The following is a 20,331-nucleotide window of genomic DNA, read 5'->3' as shown; positions in this document are numbered from 1 at the left end:
CACTAACTAAATGCTTTCAAACTGCTACACAAGAGCAGGGGTGGATCCAGGGGGTCTAGGTCAAAACCCCCACAGCCAAAACCCCCACACTGAAGAAATGTCAAAACACCCACACAAACGGTCATAACCCCCACACAAATGGACAAATCTCCCAAACGCACGAACGGTCATAACCCCCACAGCCAAAACCCCCACACTCAAGAAATGTCAAAACGCCCACACAATCGGTCATAACCCCCACACAAATGGACAAAACAGCCACACATAGCAACGGTCATAATCCCCACATAAATGGACAAAACTCCCACAAAATCGGACAAAACTCCCACAAAATCGGACAAATCCCCCACACTCTGAAATGATCGTAATTTCACGTCCTTGTTGCGGCTCTTTATGACGCCCAAGAAGAATAGTTGCAACATCAGTTTAAGTGGAATAAAAAATGTTATTAAAAAGTACAAGGGCAATACATGAGTATGGGGGTTTTGTCAATTTGTGCGGCAGTTGTGACTATTTCTGCATGTGGGAGTTTTGTCCATTTGTGTGGGGGTTTTGTCCATTTATGTGGGGATTGTGACCGTTGCTATGTGTGGCTGTTTTGTCCATTTGTGTGGGAGTTATGACCGTTGGAGGTTATGACCGTCTACCAGTGTGGGGGTTTTGGCTGTGGGGGTTATGACCGTTCGTGTATTTGGGAGATTTGTCCATTTGTGTGGGGGTTATGACCGATCGTGTGGGCGTTTTGACATTTCTTGAGTGTGGGGGTTTTGGCTGTGGGGGTTTTGACCGTTCGTGCTTTTGGGAGATTTGTCCATTTGTGTGGGGGTTATGACCGTTTGTGTGGGCGTTTTGACATTTCTTGAGTGTGGGGGTTTTGGCTGTGGGGCTTTTGACCGGTTCCCGATCCAGGGGGCGATCATGGCGATTGGGAATCTTTCTTATTTTATATACGAATAAAACCCATTCCAGAGTTTGAAGCTCTTAAAAGTAGCTCTAAGTAAGAGTATTATCAATAACCGAGCTCCCAGAAGTCCATAGTAGATCCACCTCTGGACAAGAAAATATGAAACACTTATTATTCACACCCAGTTGGCACATCTCAACAAATAAACAATATTTTCCTTCACTTCCATCTCCTACTGCATTCTACTGAACTGTAACGACTTTTTATGTTTAAAAATAATTATTCATTTTCCAATAATTGTAAATGTTTATAAGTTCAGTAATTTACCATGAATAGAGTCAACTAGGAGTTTTTTGTAACGAAGAAATAACAACATGAACTGTGAAATATCTTCTCACAAACTGTCGAGAGTTGAGAGTCCACAAACGTTACTTTTCAAACAACGGTAGCTAGAATTAGCCCAGGATAGGGGACTTATATTAAGAAAATGAAAATCTCAGGAAAATGCAGAAGTCTCTTAGTCTGGGAGATAAAAGGAAAGAAATCTCCAATTTCTAATTATGATAGTCTTGTAGCTTTTAGTCCGCACCAAAGTACAGATAGATATATGGCCAATGAATTATGACAATTTTGTAGAACATTTCACTTTAATATCACAGGAAATTCATCGTTCGGCTTGCTTGTTTGTGAAAAGTTATAGAGTGTATTGGTATACTATGCGTGGGGTACTTACCGTTTCGATTCCCTGTCTGATAAATTAGTGGTGGGCAATATCGTATCCGTGGGTTTTGTCAGAGTACAGCGGCTTTTTTCTTATTTCATTCCACCAATTCTTCTATCATTGACTTGCTTCAATAATTGGGCGCAGTGGCTGACTGGTAGAGGGCTTCCTCTAGGTGGGCCAATTAAGTTTGTGGAGGACATGAACGTATCCACGTTTTTTAACAGGGCACTCTTGCTTCCTCACACATTTCATTCCACCAATTCTTCTATTATCATTGACTTGCATCAAACATTGGGCGCAGTGGCTCGGTCGTAGAGCGCTTCTTCTGGTAAGCTTATTAAGTTTGCGGTGGTCCAAAAGATCGTATCCGTGGGTTTTGTCAGGGTGCTCCCGCCTTTTCGCACTTTTCATCCCACCAATACCCCTATTATTATTGACCTGCTTGAATCGTTGGGCGCAGTGGCTCAGTGGTAGAGCACTTCCTCTGGTGAGGCAGGTAAGTTTGTGGTTTACAAGACTGTATCCGTGGGTTTTGTCAGGGTACTCTCGCTTCCTTCCACACTTCATTCCACCAACTTTTTTATTATCATTGACCTACCTTACTCACTGGGCACGGTGGCTCTATAGTAGAGCGCTTCCTCTGGTGGGTCAAGTAAGTTTGTGGTGGAAAAGATCGTTTCCGTGGATTTTATCAGGGTACTCCCTCTTCTTCCCTTTTTTTATTTCATCAATTCCTCTAATATCATTGACTTACTGCAATATTTGGGCACATTGGCTTAGTGGTAGAGGCAGCAGCGCCATTTGAGATTTTCTTTGGGGGGCAAGAACCTTTTATATAAGTAAAATTTCGCCTTTTTCACTGATTTACTTCTATTGATAAAATCTATATACATCCGAAACTCAGGGTGACAATTGCCCCTCCCTGGCCCCACCTTAATGACCCCCTAGGAAGAACGCTTCATCTGGTGCGTGGGGTCCTTAATGTTTCGATGCCCTGCCTGAAAATTTGTGGTGGACAAGATCGTATCCGTGGGTTTTGTAAGGATACTCCTGCTTCCTTCCATATTTCATCTCACCAATTCTTCTATTATCATTTTTTCTCTTAAATCATTGTTCGCAGTGGCTCAGTGGTAGAGCGCTTTTTCTGGTTTCACAAGTAAGTTTGTGATTTACAAGATAGTATCCGTGAGGTTTGTTAGGGTACTCCAGCTTCCTTCCGCATTTCATTCCACCAATTCTTCCATTATCATTGTTTCTCTTAAATCATTGTTCGCAGTGGCTCAGTGGCAGAGCGCTTCCTCTGGTGGGCCAAGTAAGTTTGTGGGGGACCAGATCGTATCCGTGGGTTTTGTCAAAGTACTCCCGCTTCTTCCCACTTTTCATTCCAGCAACTCCTCTATTATCATTGAGTTGGTTTAATAATTGGGCGTAGTAGCTCAATGGTAAAGCGCTTCCTCTGTGGGCCAAGCAAGTGTGTGGTGGACAAGATCGTATCCGTTGGTTTTAACGGGTAGTCCCGGATCCTCGCACGTTTCATTCTAATAAATATTCAATTATCATTGGTTCTGTTCAATCATTAGGCGCAGTGGGTCAGTGGTAGAGCGTTTCCGCTGGTGGGTCAAGTAAATTTGTGGTGGGCAAGATCGTATAAGTGGGTTTTTTCAGGGTACTCCCACTTCTTCCGACACTTCATTCCACCAATTCGTCTATTATCATTGACATACCTTAATCATTTGGCGCGGTGGCTCAGTTGTAAAGCACTTCATCTTGTGGACCAAGTAGCTTTGTGGTGGACAAGATCGTAAACGTGGGTTTTCCCAGGAACTCCTGCATCTTCCCAATTTTCGTTCCACCAATTCCTCTATTATCATTTAGTTGTCTAAATCATTGGGATCGGTGGCTCAGTGGTAGTACGCTTCATCTGGTGCGTGGGGTCCTTACTGTTTCGATCCCCGGTCAAGTAAGTTTGTGGTGGACAACATCTTATCCGTGGGTTTTCTCAGGGTGCTTCCGCTTCTTCCCAATTTTCATTCCCCAATTTCTCTATTATCATTGACGCTTTAGTCAGTGGGTGCGGTAGCTCAGCGGTAGAGCCTTTTCTCAGGAGCATGGAGACTTTATTGTTTTGATTCCCGGTTTAGTAAGTTTATGGTGGACAAGGTCGTATCCGTGGGTTTTCTCAGGGTACTTCTGCTTCCTCCCACATTTCATTCAACCAATTCTTCTATCATAATTGACTTGCTTTAATCATTGGAGAGGACTTGGTGCTTTGAGCATTACTGTGATGTCAGAAATTAGAGTTCGGTTCCAAGTATTTGGGACGTGATGTAAACCTTTGCTGTGGTTTAATCTCAGTATTTTATTACGCTAGATAAAACCGTAATCTATACAGCTATAAATGTTGTTCTGTCTTCCGCAACCAGGTATTGAGATTGAGCCAATTTGGAAACTCATTTCTGGCGCTTTGAGGCCAGGAACTGATTTCGGACATTACGCTGTTCTCAAACGACTAGGAACTTTCCAATGTTACCATCCGCGACCAACAACCGCATGTTTGAAAGATGAGTAGATAAGACCCGCGTCTAAAACTTCGGGACACAGTTTCTTGAGGTTCAAGGCTAGGGATAGATTTCTGACATCACAATTGTGTTCAACGGATCAAAACCTTTGAAATTTCGCCAACGCCGTCCAACAACTTGGTGTTTAATAGGTGAATAGAAGGCACCCGAACCCGTGACGTCAGAACCCCATTCCTTGAGCTTCGTAGCCTGGGCCTGATTTCTGACATTACTACTTCACTCAGAGAACCCGGACCTTTCCACCGCTACCACTCGCGTCCACCAACTCCATGTGCAACATGGTCCCCCTGACGTAGGAGAATCGACTCCATGCTTTTTTCATAATTATTCCCGAAATTGATTTGTATACAAGGTTGTTTTGTCAAGTTTAGCAGCAGGTCTAAAATAAGCCTCTTGAGAGCGGCTCTTATTTGTTAAGGAATACATAACGATCGCTTTTGGCTGTTGCAATGGTCTGTCCAAACCGCTTAGTAAACAAAATCAGCGTAGCATAACAACAAAAAGGTGTTTCTCTTATACGTATGTTAAAAATAAAAGCACAGAAAGGAAAAGTCGGGGGACGCAGAATTCCACTTTCGCCCCGGGCAACGAAATTTCTAGCTACGGGTCTGAGCTCCAACACTTATCGGACTTTCAGAGACTCATCACTTACCTACAACAACGTAGTTTGATTAACCTGTTATACAAAAAGTTTGGAAAGAACCTGTGAGTGTGACTTGTTGATAGCTATGCAATATATTGACAGAGTGCTAGCCTTCAGTTTAGCAAAGAAGCTGCCCTTAAGCGAAGTATCACGTTGCTCTCTACTTTTGTCTGTGCCTTGTGCCTGAAAGACAAATAGACACAAGGTCACTGTTTTAGGTCTTTATGTCTTTCACACAAATACTTTTGCCAGATTGCTGTTTGAAGCCTTTTTGCATTATACACTAGAAAAAACATATAGAGATTAAGAGAACCCCACAGAAATTTTAAACAAGGTTGAAAAATATCTTTATTATTTAGATACTTTATTATTATTATTATTATTATTATTATTATTATTATTATTACTATTATTATTATTATTATTAATATTATTATAAAGAGTACCCGGAGAAAACCCACGAATACGATCTTGTCCACCACAAACGTACGTGGCCGGGGATCGAAACAAAAAGACCCCACACACAAGAGAAAGCGCACTACTACTCAGCAACCGTGCCCAATGATTCAACCAAGTCAATGATAATAGAAGAATTGGTGGCATCAAATGTGGGAGGAAGCCGGAGTGCTCAGATAAAACCAACGGATAATATTTTGTCCACATCAAACTTACTAGCCCGGGGATCGAAACAGTAAGGACCCCACGCACCAGATAAAGCTTACTACCACTGAGCAACCGTGCCCAACGATTGAAGCAAGTCAATGATAATAGAGGAATTGGTGGAATGAAAAGTGTGAAAAAGCGGGAGTACCATGAGAAAACCCACAGATACGATCTTGTCCATCAAAAACTTACTTGGCCCACCATAGGAAGCGCTCTACCACTGATAAACTGCGCCCAATGATTGAAGGAAGTCAATGATAATAGAAGAATCATGGTAATGAAATGTGGGAGGAAGCGGGAGTAACCTGACAAAACCCGCGGATACGATCTTGTCCATTACAAACTTAATTGCCACACAAGAGGAAGCGCTCTACCACTGAGCCACCGCGTCCAATGATTAAAATAAGTAAATTATAATGGAGGAATTGGTGGTATGAAAAGTGGGAAGAAGCGGGATTACCCTGAGTAAACCCACGAATACGATCTTGTCCACTACAAACTTATACAGCTCACCAGAGGAAGCGCTGTATAACTGAGCCACTGCGACCAATGATCGAAGCAAGTCAATGATACTAGAGGAATTGATGGAACGAAAAGTGGGAAGAAGCGGGGGTAAACTGAGAAACCCACTGATACGATCTTGTCCACTACAAACTTAATTGGCCCACCCGAGGAAGCGCGCAACTAGTGAGGCACTGCGCCCAATGATTAAAGCTAGTCAATGATAATAGAAGAATTGGTGGAACGAAATGTGGGAGGAAGCTGGAATACTCTTACAAAACCAACGTATACGATACTCTACCACAAATTTATCAATCAGGGGATCGAAATAGTATAGACCCCACGCACCAGAGGAAGCGTTCTACCACTTAGCCACCGTGCCCAAAAATTAAACCAAGTTAATGATAATAGAGGAATTGGTGGAATGAAAAGTGGGAAGAAGCGGGAATGCCTTGAGAAAATCCACGTTACGATCTTGTACACTACAAACTTGCTTGGCCCAACAGTGCAATCGGTCTACCACTGAGCCACCGCGACCAAAAATTAAACCTACTCAATGATATTAGAGGAGTTTGCTCGAATCAAAGTGCGAAGAAGCAGGAGTACTTTGAGGAAACCTACGGATACGTTCTTGCCCACCAGAAACTTACTTGGTCCACCAGAAGAAGCGCTCTACCACTGAGCCACTTCGCCCAATGATTGAACCAAGTAAATAATAATAATGGAATTGGTTTAATGAAATGTGCGAGGAAGCGGGAGTACCCTCTCAAAACCTACGGATACGATCTTGTTCATTACAATGTTACTTGGCACACCGTACGAAGCGCTACACCACTGAGCCACCGCGTCCAATGATTAAAGTATGTCAATGATAATGGAGGAATTGGTGGAATGAAATGTGGGACGAAGCGAGAGTACCCTGAGGAAACCCACGGATACAATCTTGTAAACCACAAACGTACTTGGCCTACCAGAGGAAGCGTTCTACCGCTGAGCCACTGCGTCCAATGATACAAGCAACTCCATAATAATAGAAGAATTGGTGAAATGAAATATGGCAGGAAACGGAAGTATCCTGAAAATAACCATGGAAACGATCTTGTCCACTACAAACTTAATTGACTTACCAGAGGAAGCGCTCTACCAGTGAGTCACCGCTACCAATGATTAATGTAAGTCAATAATAATAGAGGAATTGGTGGAATGAGAACTACGAATAAGCCGCTGTACACCCAGAAAACCCACGGATACGGGCTTGTCCATCACAAACTTGCTTGGTTCATCGGAGGAAGCGCTCTACCACTGAGCCACCGCGCGCTATGATTAAACCAAGTTAATGATAATAGAGGAATTGGTGAAATGAAAACTGGGAGGAAGCGGGAATACTTTGACAAAACCCAAAGATACGATAATGTCCACCACAAATTTATCAGTCAGAGTATCGAAACAGTAGGGCCCCACGCACCAGAGAAAGCGTTCTACCACTGAGCCACCGTGCCAAATGATTGAATGAAGTCAATGATAAAAGAGGAACTGGTGAAGTGAAAAGAAGGAAGAAGCGGAAGTATCCGGAGAAAACCCACAGATACGATCTTGTCCACACCAAACTAAATTGACTTACCAGAGAAAGCGCTCTACCACTGAGCCACCGCGCCAGATGATTAAACCAAGTTAATGATAATAGAAGATTTCGTGGAATGAAAGGTGCGAAGAAGCGGGAGTGCCTTGAGGAAACCCACGTTACGATCTTGTACACCACAAACTTACTTGGCCCAACAGGGAATCGGTCTACCACTGAGCCATCGCGCCCAATCATTAAGGTACATCACTGATAATAGAGGAATTGGTGGAATGAAAATGGGGAAAAACGGGAGTACCCTGAGTAAAACCAGGGATATGATCTTCAACCAGAAACTTAATTAGGACACCAGAGGAAGCGCTTTACCACTAAGCCACCGCGCCCAACGTTTAAACCAAGTCAATGGTAATAGAGGAATTGGTGGAATGAAAAGTGGGAAGAATCGGGGGTAACTTGACAAAAACCACGGATACGATCTTGTCCGATACAAACTAATTTTTGACACCAGACGAGGCGTTCTACCACTAAGCCACCGCGCCCAATGATTAAGGTAGATCACTGATAATAGAGGAATTAGTGGAATGAAAATTGGGAAGAAACGGGAGTACCCTGAGTAAACCCAGGGATACGATCTTCAACCACAAACTTAATTAGGACACCAGAGGAAGCGCTCTACCACTAAGCCGCTGCGCGCAATGATTAAAGCAAGTCAATGATAATAGATGAATTGATGGAATAAAATGTGGGAACAAGCGGGGGTACCTGAGAAAACCCACGTTTACGATCCTGTCCACCACACAACTTACTTGGTTGGGTAACGAAAGAATAAGGACCCCATGCACGAGAGGAAGCGCTCTACCAATGAGCCACCGCGTCCAATGATTAAAGCAAGTCAATGATAATAGAGGAGTTGGTGGAATGAAAAGTGTGAAGAATCGGGAATACCCTAAGAAAACCGATTAATACGATCTAGTCCACCAAAAACTTTCTTGGCCAGAACGGAAACAATAAGGACCCCAGGCACCAGAGGAAGCGCTCTGCCACTGAACCACCGTGCCCAATGATTACAGCAAGTCAATGATAATAGAAGAATTGATGGAATGAAAAGTGGCAAGTAGCGGGAGTACCTTGAGAGAACCTATGGATACGATCTTGTCCACCGCCAACTTCCCTGCCGAGGATTGAAATAATAAGGTCCTCAGGCACCAGAGTAAGCGGCCTACCATTTAGCCACCGCACCCCACTGCAAGAACAAGAAAATTGGATGTTACTAGGAAACATTTTAAGTGGCTATATCTTTCTATGATAAAGACTAGTGCCCGATGAACGTCTTTTAATAACTGCATGAGCAGAAAGGACTGATACGTCCCTCTCCTATTATGTCTTTTAAAGCCATATATTTATCCGGATATTATCATTTATTCGTCATCCGGATGTAATCTGTTATCCGAATGTTCTATTGTCCAGATATCAGTTATCTTAATTTTAAAATTATCCGGATAAATCCATTATCCGAATATTATCCGACAACCAGATATCCGTATCCGTCATCCGGATATCAGCCGTTATGCGGATCTTATATCTTATCCGGATATTATCCGTCAGCCGGATGTTATCAGTTATCCTTCATCGGTTTTGTTATCTCCACGAACACTAGGTTTTGGTAAGATATTCCGTCTAAGAAATGTTATCATCTATTTAAGATGATATCCGTGTCAGTGAGAACTGTCCCGTCAGATTTCCTTAATATATAAACACGAGGTTCATAGCCTTTCTTAAATTCGTTGATCCCTTTATATATGTCGCGGATGTTTTTATTTTCACTATTGTCTTCAAGCTTTTTAATTTTATGTTTCAGAATATTGCGTTTGTTTATTCTAAAAGTTTCCGGCCTCATATCTTCGAAATTTTGTCTAGTTATTTCATTCGGATTTTTTTGCTAGCGTAATGTTGCCTGTTTTTTTCTCTGCTACTTTTACGCATTCCTGGTCGAACCATGCTTTTATGCGTTCCTACGTGTTTCCGCGTGTCCGAATTTTTCTTTTGCTATAATTTCCAATTTGAATCCAGGTATCCTCGACACTAGCGCACTACGAATCTTCCGAGAATCTATTCGAAACTTCAATCTGGTATTTCTCTCTTACCTGCCTCTCTTCTAATTTCTTTAAAATGAAACCCTCCGTTTACGGACAATGAATATTATTTTTATTTAACGATAACCACTCTCGTATTATCACTGCTATCAGGAAGTGGTCAGTTTCACAATCAGCCCCTCCAAATGACTGGACATCAATTATACTAGATTGCCTTCTTTTATCTATTAAAACGTGATCAATTTGATTATGTGTTTTCCTGTCTGCTGATGTTCAACTGTATTTATGAATGTCGCGATGTGGGTATTTTGTACTCTTCACGATTAGGTTTTTGAATGTTCCAAAGGTCACGAGTCTAACACCGTTGTCAATACTTTCCTTATGCAGACTATCCTTCCCAATAATCGGTTTGAAAACATCCTCTCGTCCTACCTTCGCATTTAAATCCCCTAATACAATTTTCATGTGCTATCACGGGAGTTGGTCAAATATCCGTTCCGCTTCTCCGTAAAACTGTCTTTTATATCGTCATCCTTATCTTCACTTGGGACATGTGCATTTAAAACAATAATATCACACCAGCGCCCCTTAGGTATGATAATAGAAAGTCTGTCAGTAACAAATTCAACCAGTTTAATTGCTGGTAATATACGTCTATGAATGAATAAAACCTGTTCTTAACTGGTGATTTTTATTTCCTTCACCGTAAAAGAATGAAAAATTTCCGGAAATCACAGATCCATTTCCTTCCCCCTAACTTCCTGAACTGTTACTAAGTCCATCCTGTATTTCTCTAACTCACTCGTTACGGATTTTAACGCGCCTGCCCTATAAAGGCTCCTAATATTCCATGTTCAAAATCTCATGTACATTTCCTTTTGCTGAGGTCGTGCCAAGTTATCAGTTATTGTCAGAGGCTTGTTTGAATACTTCTGAACGCCTCTTTACTGGATCAGGTTCTTAGCCCTACACAAACCCCCAAACTCGAGGACCACTCCTGGTCGTCTGTGCGCGACTACTTATTCAGTATATTCACAGCTAACCTTTCTATCTAGAAGCCTTCTTCTCGATCCGCAACCCAAGGACGCGACATCCCGTGGTGACAGAAATCCACGTTACACGGAAATGTTATATATTTACAATTGAGAAATTACTCCATTCAGTAGGACGAAAAGAGTATTAGAAGACGAAGCAGACTCTTCTTGATCTTCAGTTAATGGCAAATTTATGAATAAAATGAAAGAACAGAAATGTCGTAAATTGTCTCAAATTAACAATTGAAAAGTGAGTCGATTCAATGGGCCGAAATTAGTCTTTGGAAACTGTAGCACACACGTGGTGAATGTTGGTTCAAAACATATTTTATAATATAATCAAAGAACGGAATTGTTATTTGTCTGATATATACAAGTGAAAAAGTTGTCAATTCGGTGGTATGAGAAGAGTGTTGGAAAATGAAGTTATTTGCCGATATGAAAATGAATGAAATGAAATAATGGAATTTTCGTAGATTGCCAATTACGTATTTACAATTAAACAGTGAGTAAACTCATCAGGCCGACAGGAGGGTATGGAGGCATGAGAAGAGTCTGTAGTATTTTGCCACATATTAACAATGGTAAGTCAGTCTATTAAGTGAGGTTAAAAAGTGTCTGGATTATGTACGAGGCTCTTCGTATTAAGTTACCAACTTATTTAAGTATAAAATAACAAAGGGTAATGTCGTAATATATGAGACATGAAATGTGAGTATATTCAGTAGGGGAAAAGGGTGTTTCGAAGATGATGTAGGCCCTGGTAGATGATTTGTAACTGACCTTTTTAAGATAAATTGACACAAAGGATTTATCGTAAATTCTAAAATATTTACAATTGAATACTGAGGCCAGTTAGTATGTCGGAAAAAAGTGTTCGGAAGATAAAGTGGACTGTTGCAAATCGGTAGTTGTCGACATATTTAAGAACGAAATAAAAGATCGGAATTACTGTAAATTGTAAGATATATAGTTGTCAAAAGTAAGGCAATTCTGTACGGCAAAAATGTCTCAATGATGATATAGACTCTTAGTAATTGTTACTTACTTATATCTTTAACAGGAAAACGAAAGGACGGAATTCTCGTGAATTGGCAGACATTTCAATTGTAAACTGATTCCATTCAATAGGCCGAAAGTTTTTGGAAGCCGAATTTCTGCCGTAAATTGTCTGATAATTACAGTTAAATAGCGAGTCTATTTTTGTAGGGCGAAAGGATTGAATGTAAGCTCAAGTAAACTCTAGCTGACCTTTGGTTCAAAGCGTATTTAAGAATAAAATGTAATAGCAGAATTGTGTTAAAATTTGAGATATTTAAATTGAAAAGCGACTCCATTCAGTAGGGAAAAAGAGTTTTAGAAGACAAAGCAGACTCTTACTGATGTTAAGATACTGTCATATTTGTGGATAAACTGGAAGAAGGAAATTCCTGTAAATTATGAGAGTAGTAGCGAGTAGCGAGTAGCAAGTAGTGAGCAGGGAGTCTATTCAGTAGTGCCAAAGGTGTGATTAGAATCTGAAGCAATCTTTTGCTGATATTTGGTTCAAAGCTTATTAAAGATTAAAATGAAAGAACGGAATTTTCGTAAATTGTCAGATACTTACAATGGAAAGTTGGGCTATTCGAGTAGGGCGAAAGGAGTGTTTTGGCATGATGTTCGTTAGTTACGGAACAGTATTAGATAAAACAAAATAATGGAATTATCGAAAATTGTCAGATATTTACAAATGAGAATTGAGTAACACAGCGGGTCGAAAGGAGTGTTTGCAAGCTAAAGCAGAGTCCTGGTGGTCCTTAGTAATTAAGATATTTAAGAATAAAATAAAGGAACGCAATTGTCGTACATTTATGATATTTCCCTTTTTCAAGTGAAGAAGCGAGTGTTTGAAAGATTAAACAGACTATTGCTGACTTTTATTTACTGACATATTTTAGAAATGAATATGAAATTACGGAATTCTAAAGCGTCAGATATTTTGAAATGAAATATGATTCCATTCAGTAGGGAAAGCGAGTGATTGGAAGCTGAAGACCATTGCTGATCTTTAGTTACTGACATATTAATGAACAAATGAAAGAACGGATTTGGCCTAAATTGTCAGATAGCTACAATTGAAAAGCGAGTCTATTCAGTAGAACTAAAGCAGTGATTGGAAGGTCAAGCAGACTCTTGGTGATCGTTGGTTCAGGACTTGTTTAACAATAAAAAAATAGAACGGAATTTTTAGTGGTCAGATATTTACTATTGATAGGTGAATCCATTCAGTAGAACGAAAGGAGTGTTTCGAAGATTAAGCAGACTCCTGTTGTTGGGAAGAGAGGGAGGTTATATATCCAAGTGGAAGATGGTTTATACAGTAATGGAAAACACTAATGACACCTATTACGAAACTAATACAAAGTTTCCGAATGCATATGTTGTACGAATTATATGCACATACAGGGCACGTCTAGAAATCGCTAACAGTGAGACAGATACAACAAAAGCTATACATATTTGTCGTCGTTTCAACAGTACAACGCAACAAAGTAATTAGTGTTGTTCCACGGTCACCCACAGAGTCCCAGACAGGGCCTAACTGAAGAACTGGAAGTGGTAAATGAATCAAGAAGCATATCGCCTGAAAGCTGTTGTAAAGGAGAGAAGACGGAACAAGTATCGACTCCCTAAAATACCTTGTGCAAAATGGAGGTCGGTCAAAACATAAGCAAAACATCATTGTAAAGTCTGTATCCATCCCAAAACAATTGAAACGGTAAGCCGAGTTTCAAAACAGAAAGGTACGTGTGTCATAATTTCAAAAGCACAATGATTCAAAGTAAAAATATTTGTCCCAGGGTAACCGCAAGGTCTCAGAGGGGTAAACACAAGGTTTTCCTCTAAATTTTTTAATTGACAAACGGAGTCAAGTACCATTTCGTGTAGAAGCTGATGAAAAATGAAACAACACAGAAACATCATCGAGTTTCTGAAATTACCCTATGCTAAATGACTTCTGGTCAAAATGTGCATCTTCAATTTCATTCTCTGAGCGCACTGGCTTTCCATTTTGCCATCGGCACTTCTTGTCACTGTGTGACATTTGCCCGTCTTTCCTGTTCCAAGTACAAAAATTGTTTCTTAGAATCATTTTATGCTTGATAATCCAGACAAAGAGAATAAGTTCTATTATTGTACATTATATGTAAACTATTCAGTTCCATACTTAAAGAAGTCGCGTAGTTACATTTTGACTCTCTATTTATTAATTTGATTTTTTTATTTCTCTATTCATGTACACATTACTGGGCCCGAAGAGCACGATCTCAGAGTAGGGGCTTTTCCTTTCTTTAAGTTACGTAAAATAAATAAAATGAAAAAAGCCGACTACAGACAGAAGAACTAAAAAGTAAGATGTTTGCACAGCGTTATCCTAGAGTGTCCAAACTTCGATCTGCATTCATGTAAAACAGCTTTTTAACCATTTTCTACTTTCCTCCTCTTGCCATTTGGAAATTTTAAGGTTGAGCCCCATCTGGCGTCCTGCGCTGTGCCATGGGACAAATATTTACACTTTCAATTATTGTATTATTGAAATGATCCCACATGTGCATTTTTGTTTTGACATCATCTCACTGTATGGTTTCTTGGGTTGGGCATAGATTTTACAATGATGGTTTTGCTTAAATTTTTACCCGCCGCTATATCCCACATAGTAATGTTAGAGAGTCGAGACTTGATCCGTCTTCTTTTACTTCCGAACAGTTTTTAATCCCCTGTTATGCCCGATATGTAACTTGATCACCTTACCAATTGCAATTTTTGAGTTGAAACCCGCCTGGGACTCTGTAGGTTACCCGGGGAAAATACTTATAATTTGATACGTTGTACTTTCGAAACGATAACAAATGTGTTTAGCGTTTTTACATCTGTCTAACTGTTTTAATCTCTGTATATGAAAATAAATTGTACAGTATATGCATTCGGAAAACTTTTATTGAGTTTCGTAATAAGTGTACTAGCGCTTTCGATAGTGTATAAATCATATTCTACTTTGATAAATAATCTTCCTCTCTTGCTTAAGGTTACTGACATATTTAAGTTTAAAATGATTGAACGGATTTTTCGTACGTTGTCAGAAATTTATGTCTGAAAGGCGAGACTATTTAACTGCCCGAAAGGAGTGTTCGGAAGATGTAGAAACTCTCGCTCATCCTTAGTTAATTACATATTTAAGAATCAAATGAAAGAACGAAATTGTCGTTAATTGTCAGATATTAGCAATTACCAGGTGTTTCAGTTCAGTAAAGTGATAATGCAGCACGCTCTTGTTGATCGTCTGTTACTGACATATTTAAGTATAAAGTGACCGAATTATAGTAATTTGTAAGATATTTGCAATCGAAGTGCGATGTCCAATGGAGTTTTAGGAAGCTGAAGTAGGCAATTGCTAATCTTTAGTTACTGACAAATTAGAAATATATGAAAGAACGGAATTGTAGTAAATTGTAAGATATCTACAATTGGTGAGTTCATTCAGTAGGCCGAAAGGAGTGTTCGGAAGCACAAGCAGACTCGTGGTGGTCCTTGGTTGAAGACATCTTTAGTAATAGAATCATATAACGGAATTGTCTTTAATAGTCTCATATTTACAAATCTTGAATTAGTCCATTCGCTTGGACGAATAGAGTTTTCGGAAAATAACTCAAACTCTCGCTGGTCGATATTGACTGACAAATATAAAATTGAAATGTAATAACTGAATTGTCATAAATTATTTGATATTTACAATTGAAAAGTTGTTTAATTCTGCAGGACAAAAACGGTCCGGAAAATGAAACTTATTTTCATATCGTCAGATACTGGGATATTTTTAAGTATAAAGTGAAAAAAAGAATTGTATTACATTTTCAGTTTAAAAGTGATTCTATTCACAAGGACGTAATGAGTGTCTGGAAGATATAGCAGACTCATCCTGATCGTTAGATGCCTACTTATTTAAGAATATAATGAAAGAACACAATTGTAGTAAAATATCACATATTTAGAAGTAAAAAGCGAATATATTGCGTAGGGCGGAAAGAGTCTTTAGAACCTGAAATACACGGTTGCTGATTCTTGGTTGCCAACATATTTGAGAATGAATGAAATAAGGGAAATGTCGTAATTTGTCAGATATTTACAATAGATAAGTAAGTCAATTCAGTAATGCGTAAGAATGTTAGGAATATGAAGCTGGGTCTTGGTGACCGTTTGTTGCTGACGTATATAAGAATGAACTGAAAGCACAGAAGTCGTAAATTGTCAGTTATTAACAATTGGAAAGTGAGTGCATATAGTAGGGCGAAAGGCATGTTAGTATGTTTGGCAGACTCACGATAATCGTTTGTTTCCAACATGTTTAAGAATAAAATGATAGTACACAATTGTAGTAAACTGTCAGATTTTTTCGGACGAAAAGAATAGTTCACAAGATGATAAAACTCTCAATATCCCTAGTTAATGACGTATTTAAGTATAAACTGAAAGAACGGAATTTTCGTAAATTATGAGACATTTTTAATTGTAAAATGATTCCATACAATAGCTCGAAAGGAGTGTTGTTTGTGAAGTAAACTGCTGCTGATCGTTAGTTAAACGTTAATTGCAGACATTTAAAAATGACAACAAAGAGCGGGACTGTCGTAAATTATCAAATAATTGGAATTAAAAAGTATGTCAATTCTCTAAGGCGAAAGGGGTGAGTGGAAGATAAAGCAAACTCTAGCTGATCGTTACTTACTGACATATTTAGGAATAAAACAGACAACGGAACTCTCGTAATAAGTCAGATATTCGCAATTTTTAAGTTAGTTCATTCAGTAGGGAGTAAGGGATGTTTGGAAACTGAAGGACATTCTTGCTGATCTGTAGTTTTTATATATATTAAAAATGAAATACAAAAAGGAATTGTCGTAAATTGTCAGATATTTTAATTTGAAAAGTAAGGCCATTGAGTAAAACGAAAGGAGTGTTTTAGTGATGAAGCAGACATGCTAATTGTCATTAACTGTAATATTTTAGAATAAAATAAAAGAATGGAATTGTCGTACATTGTATCTTTTACATCGAGAATGACGAAAGGAGTATTTCAAAGATGATGCAGTCCCTTGCTGATCGTTAGTTCTTGACATATTTAAGTTAAAAATGAAAGAACGGATTTGTCGGCCATTGTCAGACATTGGAGTTTAAAAGTGTCTATTTACCACTGCGAAAGGAGTTTTTGGAAGTTGAAGCACACATTCGCTGATAGTTAGTTGAAGACATATTTAAGAATGAAATAATAGAAGGGAATTGTTGTACGTTATCAGTTATTTACATTTGAAAAGTGTGTCTATTTAGCAGGGCGAATGAAGTGTTTGGAACATGAAGCAAACTCTCGATGTACATTAAGTAATTACATATCTAGGTATATAAAGAAAAACTGAATTTCAGTAAATTGTCAGATGTTTACAATTGTTCTGTGTGTCCATTTCGGAAAGCCAAAGGGGAGTTTGGAGGATGAAACACGTTCTTGTTGATTGTTAGTTACTGATATATTTAAGAAAAAAATAAATAACAGAATTGTCGTACTCTGTCAGATATTTACATTTGAAGAGGGATCCAATATATACGCCAAAGGAGTTTTTGTAAGTTAAAGAAATTAGACTCTAGGTTATCTTTAGTTACTAGCAAATATAGGAGTATATGTAAGAACGGAATTCTCGTAAGTGGTCAGATGTCTACAATTGGTGAGTAAATCCAATCTGTAGACGAAAGGAGTGTTTGGATATTTATGCAGAGTGATGTCTTCAGATATGTACAATTGAAATGTGAGACCAATCAGCAGGGCGAAACGAGTGTCCTGTAGCTGACCATGGTCTTGCAGGTCTTTAGTAAATACCATACTTAAGAAGGAAAACAAAGAGGTGAATAGTCCTAATTTGTCAGATATTTACAATTGTTAAGTGAGTCCACTCAGTAGGACGAAAAAAGTGTCTGAAGATGACGCAGCCTATACTTAGATAATTCAGAATAAAATGAAATAACATAATAGTCGTCAAATGTCAGAGATTTTCAATTGAAAAGTGACTGTATTCAGTAGGGCGAATAGTGTTTTAAAAGACGAAGCACAGGCTTGTTAATGTTTAGTTACTGACATATTTATGGATAAAATGGAAGAAGGAAATTGTCGTAAATTGTCAGATACTTAGAATTGAAAACAGGTCTATTTAGTAGGGCGAAAGTAGTGATTTGAAGCTCAAGCAGACTCTTGCTAATCTTAAGATCAAACTGCTGCCGATCCTTACTTGAAGACATGTTTAAGATTAAAATACCAGAATGGAATTGCCGTAAATTGTCAGATATTTACAATTGAAAAGTCAATTAAGTAAGACGAAAAGAGTGTTGAGAAGTTGTAGCAGACTACTGGTGATCCTCGGTTGAAAAGTTGGTGCATATGTTGATAATGCAAGAACACTTGGAAATGTTACACGCTGGAACACGGATTCTTTTGAACAAACTGAGGGAAAGATTTTGGATTCTACGCTCAAGAAAGACGGTGCTTTTTCTTATCCGCAAGTGTGTTAAGTGTAGAAGACATGATGCGAAGAAAATGTCCGTAAATCCAATTGCTTTACCTAAAGATCGAGTAAGAGATGCCTTAGTTTTTGAAATCACTGGAGTGGACTTAACTAGACCATTAATTCTGCAGGATGGCACGAAGGCTTGGATAGTGTTGTTTACATGTGCAGTATATAGGGCTGTTCATCTTGAATTGGTTCTGGCCCTGTCAACTTGTGAATTTTTGTTGGCCTTACGAAGATTCGTAGCGAGAAGAGGAAGACCTAAAATCATCTACAGTGATAACAGGACCAATTTTGTGGGGACTAGTAATCTATTCCACACTATCAAGTGGGAGGAAATAGCTGTTGAGTCCTCAATCAAGAGAATTCAGTGGAAATTTATACCACCTAGTGCGGCCTGGTGGGGCGGCTGGTGGGAGCGTATTATACGAACATTGAAATCCTTGTTAAAGAAAACGCTGGGGAGGGCATCGTTGAACTATCAGGAACTGATGACCTTACTATGTGACTGTGAAGCAGTTTTGAATTCTCGACCTTTGACCTACTTATCTGAAGATGATGATGATTTACAGCCGTTAACACCTGCCATGTTTCTTCAAGATAATCGGGAAACAGGTGTGACAGATTTGGATGACATTGGAAGTTTTCAATTAACAAAGAAGTACAGAAAACTACAAGAAAAAAATGAAATTTTGAGTTTTACGTCCCACAGAAAACTACAAGACCTGAAGAAGAGATTTAGAGACAGATTCAGGACTGAATATTTGGGACTATTAGTGCAGCGACAACGAGAGAAAGGGCATGCTAAGGACATAAAGTTGGGTGACGTCGTCTTGGTTGAAACTGAAGAAAAACGTAGGATTAACTGGCCATTAGGGAGAGTAGTTGATTTCTTCCCGGGTCAAGATGATCATGTTAGAGTGGTGAAACTGAAAACAGAAAACGGGATCCTTGTTCGTCCGGTGCAGAGACTGTATCCTCTAGAGGAATCGATGCCTGGGTATTTGGTTAACGACGCAGAACATCCTGTGGTGGAACGAATGGAGTCAGAACATGCTGTGGCGGAATCAGTGGAGTCACAATCTCCTGTGGTGAAGAGCAGCCGAGTTGGTGATTTATCTACGAGGTGTGGTCGAAAAGTGATTGTTCCGTCAAGATACTTAGAATAATTTGTTTTAATGGTCATCAAAAGGTGGAAGTGATGTAGAATCATCTGAGAAGACGGAAAGAAAGAAGAAAGGACGGTGGTTTCGGGTGTTGAGTTTTTGTTTTTTTCTTGAGACAGGAGGACAAAGGAAGAGAACGGAAGTGACAAGTTCGAAGATAGTGTCGCTCTACCTTACCAGTGTACAAGTGATAGTTCGATTCTCTTAGTGTACCCCAACTCAAGTTTTGTGTGTGTAATATTTGTAGTGAAGTGTTTGTCTCCAAATAATCTCGTGATATTAGTGAACAATTACCCCGCCTCATGGCGGAGGTATCGGGAGGTGCTTCCCCTCCCCCCTCGATAGTGACTGTACCAATTAGTCCTAGCGGTAACGAGGTGCACATGGACGAGACTATTCCAATAGCTACCGAAGTCACAGTTAATTCCACCCCGGCGATTAATTTATATTTACCTCATCATGCTCCACCATATGTGGTTCATGTTGTACCAGCCTCTACTTCAGACCATAATGCAACTACGGTGCGTAAACACCCGCAAGTTCTCGGTAAAATACTCTTCCAAACGAAAGTGACGGGAGTTAAATCGTTTCAACCCACTGGGAAAAACCTTATTAAGATAGAATTTCATACTGGCCAACAGGCGAATGAGTTCCTTCAGCATGACCTCCTCAAAACCCATGGATGGTCGGCCTTCGTTCCGTATTACACAACCCGCTCTGTGGGCATTATTCACGGTGTATATCCGGAGTTTTCAGAAGAAGAAATACAAGCCAATCTAGAGTGTAGAGCACAAGTGATACACGTCAGACGCATCAAAAAGCGAGTGGATTCGGACATCCGCGCTACTCACTCCGTAGT

At 39.5% G+C, this 20,331-nt stretch overlaps 1 protein-coding gene across 1 annotated transcript; it reads left to right on the top strand.

Annotated features, from left to right (window-relative positions):
* Positions 1 to 18,188: 18,188 nt before the first annotated feature.
* Positions 18,189 to 19,475, top strand: LOC145689417 (uncharacterized). The gene has a single exon (XM_081763572.1). The coding sequence runs from the start codon at positions 18,189 to 18,191 to the stop codon at positions 19,473 to 19,475; it is 1,287 nt and encodes a 428-aa protein (XP_081619698.1).
* The last annotated feature ends 856 nt before the right edge of the window (positions 19,476 to 20,331 follow it).

Source organism: Thermobia domestica, chromosome 7 (genome assembly GCF_964235325.1).
Source record: "Thermobia domestica chromosome 7, izTheDome1.hap1.1, whole genome shotgun sequence".
NCBI classification, from domain to species: domain Eukaryota; kingdom Metazoa; phylum Arthropoda; class Insecta; order Zygentoma; family Lepismatidae; genus Thermobia; species Thermobia domestica.
The sequence above is the reverse complement of the archived record's forward strand: the minus strand, read 5'-3'. Positions and strand labels throughout refer to the sequence as shown.